At 37.3% G+C, this 6,822-nt stretch overlaps 1 protein-coding gene across 1 annotated transcript; it reads left to right on the forward strand.

Moving 5' to 3' along the window:
• Positions 1–329: 329 nt before the first annotated feature.
• Positions 330–2,310, forward strand: LOC111395580 (polyphenol oxidase I, chloroplastic-like). Its single transcript, XM_023021620.1, has one exon. The coding sequence runs from the start codon at positions 337–339 to the stop codon at positions 2,080–2,082; it is 1,746 nt and encodes a 581-aa protein (XP_022877388.1). The 5' UTR covers positions 330–336; the 3' UTR covers positions 2,083–2,310.
• Positions 2,311–6,822: the final 4,512 nt, after the last annotated feature.

Here is a 6,822-nt window from a genome sequence, read left to right on the forward strand (position 1 = left end):
CAAATTAAAAATAGAATTGCGAAATTAATGCACGTGTTTAACCATATTATGTTAAGACAAAACTGTGGTAGGTGGATAACTTAGAGAAGAGACAATCTCCGTTGACAAATTTGTAAATAATTTTTCAAGTTGAATATTAGTGAATCTCACTTAATATGTAAATAATAGAGAATAGGAATTATGAATTCATTTTTGAAATTAATGTTTGATTTGGAATGAATTTGTATAATTCAACTAGTACTAAAATAATAGTCCAACATTGGACCATTGAAATTAAAGTCTATATAAACAAGCATTGGGATCTCATGCAACTCACATCCAAGAAAATTACAAATTATGGCTTCTCTTCAAGCCTCATGCACTATTCTCTCCTCCAATACCCGTTCCCGTTCTTCCTCAACTCAGCCTCTCTCCGCCAAGCCATCATATTTGTTCACTCGTCCAAGGCGGAGCAACCACTTTCAGGTGTCATGCGATGCCAAGAAAAATGTCGAAACTTCCCAAGGGAAGATCGATAGGAGAAATATGCTTCTTGGGCTAGGGGGAATGTATGGTGCAGCCAACATTTTGGGGAATCCTTCGGCCTATGCCGACCCCGTACAAGCTCCCGACTTCACCAAGTGCGGTGATGCCCATGACGTTCAATCTGGTGACGCTCTAGACGCTAAATGTTGCCCTCCACCAGCTGATAAGATCATCGATTACAAGCTTCCACCGGTGCAGATTATGCGCACTAGGCCGGCTGCTCATAGGGCCAGCAGCGAACAAGTGGCCAAGTACGAAGAAGCCATTAGGCGGATGAGGGAGCTCGATAAAACCGACCCACAAGATCCACGTGGCTTCACGCAACAAGCCAATATTCATTGTGCCTATTGCAATGGAGCTCACGATCAAGTTGGATACAACAATCTTGACCTTCAAGTTCACAATTCTTGGCTCTTTTTTCCTTTCCACAGGTGGTACCTGTATTTCTATGAAAGAATCTTGGGAAATTTGATTGGTGACCCAACTTTCGTTCTGCCATTCTGGAACTGGGACAATCCTAAGGGCATGACATTGCCTCCGATTTTCGATAACTCCAACTCACCTCTATACGATGAAAAGCGGGATCCAAACAATAGGGGATCTGCCATTGTCGACCTGACATTCTCCGGCAGCACAGACAGTCTACAGCTGGTGGCGAACAATCTCACTTCGATTTACAGTGAAATGGTTCGCAGCGTCAGCACCACAAATGATTTCATGGGAAAACCTTACTGTGCTGGAACAAATCCAAGTCCAGGAGGGGGCTCTTCAGAAAATGGTTCTCACACTGGAATACATTGGTGGGTTGGAACCAAGGATAGAACAGGACCCAACAAATATAATGAGGACATGGGCAACTTTTACTCCGCAGGCCGAGACCCAGTTTTCTATTGTCACCATTCGAATGTTGATCGGATGTGGACTATATGGCGAGATGTCCTGGAAACCGATGTCCCTAAGGACATCACTTCAGCAGATTACTTGAACGCCGAGTTCCTTTTCTACGATGAAAATAAGCGGCTTGTCCGTGTGAAAGCTGGCGACTGTTTGGACCAAAGAAGATTGGGATATGATTATGACAGAATTGATCTTCCCTGGCTAAACTACAGGCCACCGAAGAAGGCAACCAAGGCTAAAGTTTCGAACATTTCTGACGCTAAGACTGCAGCAAGTGTGTTACCTGTAAACCTGAAAGAGACTGTGAGAGTTATTGTCCCTAAGTCTGCGAAGGGAAAAGTTGACGAGCAACTGATGCTTGAAAATATAGAGACAGACAGTACAAAATTCATCAAGTTCGATGTGTTCATCAATGATGAAGATGACAAGATTGAAGAGTTGGACAGGGCTGAATATGCTGGATCTTTCGCACAAGTGCCACACAAATCTAAAAACAAGAAAGGCACCGCAAATATTTCATTGAGATTGACATCCCTGTACGAAGAAATTGATGTTTCTGAGGATGACACCGTTGTAGTGACAATCGTACCAAGATCCAACGGCGAAGATGTCACCATTGGTGGTATCAAAATCGTCCCGGTGCCTGCACGATCTAGCTAAACGTGTTCTTCCTTAGAAAATCAAAATGAATAAGGTTAAGCACTTTCATTGTAGGCTTTTGTTCGTTTGAATTCACTGGTTTGCTTTTATGTATTAATAAGATTTTCTCCTTGTATTTCGTGGTGGATTTGCAGGAGAAGTTTGATTGCTTCCCCCTTTAATTTCAACAGCAACTATTTTCTAGCTTCGAAAAGTAAATTTAATCCTATTCACTAGCAAACTTCAGCACTCCTTTTGTTATATAAATGTGTTAGAGAAAAAAATGACCATCCAATTACAAACTTTAAGCACTTTTTTAACTTATCTCAGTTGTCGCACTAATCACTTTCCTCACTTCTTCTTGCCAAACATGGAATACCTCTTCAGCTATGGTTATACATGCAGAAGCGTAAACGATAACAAACTTCGAATTACAAACGCATACGGGCACAAATTAACGAATTGGTGGATATGTGAAGACCAATCAAATGAATTTTAATAAATACTCGGGAACAACCTACTTAAAATAAAACCCTAAATCCTAATTTAATCAAAAATCCCTTTCTAGCTGTTCTTTGGGAGAGACTTTTCTAATAGAAAAATAATTTTTTGAAGAATGTATGGTTAAAAAGTAGTGAATAATTATGGATTCCATCAATTGTTTGGTTAAAAATTGTTAGGTTTCTAGTGTATTGGCATTTTTTTTTTTTTAAATGGATTGAGTCCAAGTTGTCCAAGAAAATCATATATAATCATTGGAATGCAATTAGAAGTTTAAAGGATATCAAAGAGCGATATAAGCTTATATTCCAAATTCTCAGTCGTAACTTGCAAAGCATTTTTAGCATAGAAACATTGAAATTTGGACAAGGCTATTGCTAGAAGATTTGTAGTCCTTTGAGTTAGCTTTTCGATGTATTTTAAATCACTTCAATCGGGCATCAGAATAGAAAGTTATGATAAAAATACAGACGACTGCTCAACTGCCGCTCGCGTGTCGCTAGCTACTCGCTCGAGCGACAGTTGTATCCGACCAAACTCTAGGTCACGATTTGAAGAGTTTTACAAGACCCTGACACTTATTCGCCCCCCACCTATAAATATAGAAGTCATGGAAAATTTTTCAGAGGTTGCTACATAGTTATCATTGAGAAACACTTTCATATTGTCTTTGAGAGATCCAAGAACACATTTCAACTGGTGGAATCAATCATTAATTCTTGAGATCTAGCAACCTAGTTTTAGGAAGACATTATATCTTTGTAATCCAAAACACTTGGCTTCCTTAATTCATTGAGGAAGAGACTCTCTCGTTGGGAATTGAAAGATGTGGACTTCAAGCATGGGAAAAGTACCAGAACATGAGGTTTTTGAGAATTCCACTAAGAAAAGGCAATCAATTTAAGATCAGAAGGTTGGAAAAAAGACAGCAGATCTTGTGGGTTGTAAGAGGTAGATCGGGAAGTCTAGTGGAGTGGCTAGACAGTATCTACGGCAGTAGATCGAGAGACTGGAAGATTGACAGCGGGTCTTAGAATTTATAGAAATTACAATAGCTAGAACTAAAGGGAGTTGTTAGTCTGGAATCGCACTGTAACCCTGATTGACTATAGTGAAGGTAGTTGGTCTCGGAGTTTTTCCCATATTGATTTTCTCTGTCAATAAATTGTGAATTGTTTTATTATTTTCCATATTATTACAATTGTGGCAGTCAAACATAGGAAAACGGACTTGTATGTTTAATCATCTAGAAAACTAATTAAAAGTGACTTGTTGCTTTAATTAACCAATTCCGCAGGTAAGATCGAATTAATAAATTGTCTGAAACGTAAACTTGATAATCTTAAAAGTTGAAGTAGTGTGTAGTGTCTAGACCTGAACTTTCAAAAATGGTTTTAGGAAAAAAAAAAATTTTAAAAATCCCTTTCAAACAATACCTAAGAAAACTCCTACTAGAAATAAAGTAATAAAAGACTGATTAATTAGTAATATCGAACATTAAACAATCAAGTATTAAATTAAAGTATCATTTGTGTAATATTGGTAGAACAACTAGTTGAGAGATCCAATCTTAAGTGAAATAAATGCATTGACTTCATCCTTTTATGAAGTAATTTAACTTCCCTTAGATGTATTCATTAACGTCTTCACGTGTGTACGTTAATTTTAAAAATTGCACAAGTATTATAGTAATCATACTTGTTAGACAACTAAAAATAATAAAAGACCGATGCACATGAGAAACAATCTTCTAGAAATGCGAGTCGATGAATACATTGGAGAGAAATATATACATTAATGTTGTATCGAGTACAATTCAACGTGAGAACGAACAAATATTAGCTCATGACAACTTTCTTTTAAATATCATGAGCCTAAAACATTTCGCCGTAGATTAAGAGGCTATAATAACACAGTTAAGGGTTACTTTTAATTTAGTTGTTATTAGGACTTCTTTGTGGAATTATTTTACTCAAGCAAGAGTAGAGTTTAATGTGGGTTGGTTGGTTTCATATAATGTGAAACAAACATGGAGATTTTCCCCAAATATTGGTTTTTGATCTGCAATCTAAGGATTCAATGATCCTAGATAATGATGTTCTTGATTTCACATGTTTTGTATGTGCCAATTGGTATCAGATCTAACTCCTGTTTGATGGGGATTAAAATCATATTTTCTATAAATTTTAATAAAATATATGAAATGTGTAATTAAAAAAGTTATGATTCTCGCGAAAATATGTGGTTAGAATCATTTGTTGTTTTTAACTTAAAATTTTTTAATCTCTACCAAACAAGGCCTAATCGAAGCAACTAATATGGTATTGGATCTAATCTAGGCTCCTAAAAATGCTACAAGGAGACATACTAGTGGTCGTGGTGTCCAGGCAAAAGAAGGGGATAATGGACCACCAGAGGACAAATATTTGGGCACAAGTTATATTTGCATGCGTTGCATTGAAACTTTTATGGCGAGAATCATAATCCGGAATACATTGAGTGGAGTCAGTTTTTATATTTATATATAAATTTTTTTCTGATTGTTAGAAATTACTTTACCGTGTTTTTGGAAACCTCTTCCACGGCCTCCATGCCGCCCCACTCTCTGGTTGTGTCCTCTTCCTCGTTGTCTAAAGAAAGCTTGACGATGATCAATATTTTCTTCTTTTTGAGTATTGAGAGTTATTTCACGACTTTGTAATCGACTGAAGATTGGAAGAAGGGGTTTTGCCAATATAGCAGTTTCAAAATCTATATATTTTGGACCAGAGATGGTCCACAGATTCTCCAACTCTAAGCGCTCCTCGACATGGCTTGCAAGCGATCTGTCATTTAGCGAGCACGAAACTTGCTTGATAGAACACTAAGTTCCGAGTCATGCCTCTCCCAATCACGTAAAATCTTGTTCCCATCCTACCAAATTGCCACAACAACATGCAAAAACTCATTGAACTCTTTTGCAGGGTGACTAAAGAGTATTGTACAATAAACTCTGCCATTTTTCAATTCAAGTGGCTTAATTGAAGGCCGAATAAAGGAATGTCTCCATTTGGAAGATACTTTGTTTTATGATGGATGGAGCCAAAAAATTTGGAGAATTCATAATGTGTCATACCTACTTCGCCACGAGAGCTTGGATAAAGAGTCTCATGTCTCGGAATCGAGTACTCTTTACGCTTTGGCATACAAATTTTCCTCCATTTTATCACAGTGCATTTATCTTCTCCTACAAGTTGAACAACAGCAGAAATTATTAATGGCTTTGGACTACCTCACTATTTTACTTGGCCTGTTGGGCAAAATGTGTGCTTAAACTGTTCTTACTTTTGGATTGCTGTTTACTTATAAAAACGTGTTTAAAGGATGAGAATCTGCCATCCACGTGGCTGTATTCTAACCCTTACATGATGACCATTGACTTGAACACATATTTAACTTGGTGTTGGCTCTTCTCATTTGTGATGGTTTGGTTTTTCACTCTCTTCGTCTCTCTCCCTTACTTTGAGTGATTGTTAGGATTTTCTCTTGTAAATCTGTTATCGATCTTTGTGAGTTCAATCTCTGCACTTTGTGAAGAGTTTTTGATTGATTGGTACAGTCATTGAGAGATTGAGAGTTTATGTGATTACGAGTTGTAGAGAGGCAAGAAAGAATTCAAAGAAATTGATGATCTTTGTACATTCTGTACTGATTTCTTGGTTGATATTAGTGGATCTAGAGCTATATCGCATGGCAGATGCTCAACGGGTGACTGGGTTGCAAGACTGAACATCCGAGCCCTTTTAGGGCAAAAATATATCTTGTGTTTTGATTTCTTTAATTTTCTGCAATTTTTGTTGTAAAGAGGAGGTTCCAAGAAATATTAGATATAACAACAATAAAATGTGCAGCAATCAAAGATTGAAAGACAGAAAAAGGGGATCTCATTAAAATTGCCTTAAGGCATTAACAAATCGAAGAATCTCCCAAAAATATAAGTGCTTCCATCTCTAGAAAACCCACTACCAGTATCGATCTTAACCAAGGCTTAGAAATCAGGGTGTTTTTGCACTCAGACCGAAATCACCCAAGATCAGAGAAGATTCGATCTTCTCACTTCACAAAAAAGGTTCACACAAGAACACACACTACTTCTCAATAAAAGAATCACTCAAGATTACAAACAATGATTTGAGAAAGTGATGAAAATCAAATGAGATCTTTGATTTTCAGAGAGAAGAAGAAGAGGAACTTGAATGGCCAGAGTTGAGACAAGTATCT

The sequence above is a fragment of the Olea europaea genome, chromosome 6 (genome assembly GCF_002742605.1).
Source record: "Olea europaea var. sylvestris chromosome 6, O_europaea_v1, whole genome shotgun sequence".
Taxonomy (NCBI): domain Eukaryota; kingdom Viridiplantae; phylum Streptophyta; class Magnoliopsida; order Lamiales; family Oleaceae; genus Olea; species Olea europaea.

Excerpts from the sequence above, each read along its gene's own strand:
- LOC111395580 (XM_023021620.1), top strand. The coding sequence starts at position 337 with ATGGCTTCTCTTCAAGCCTCATGCACTATTCTCTCCTCCAATACCCGT.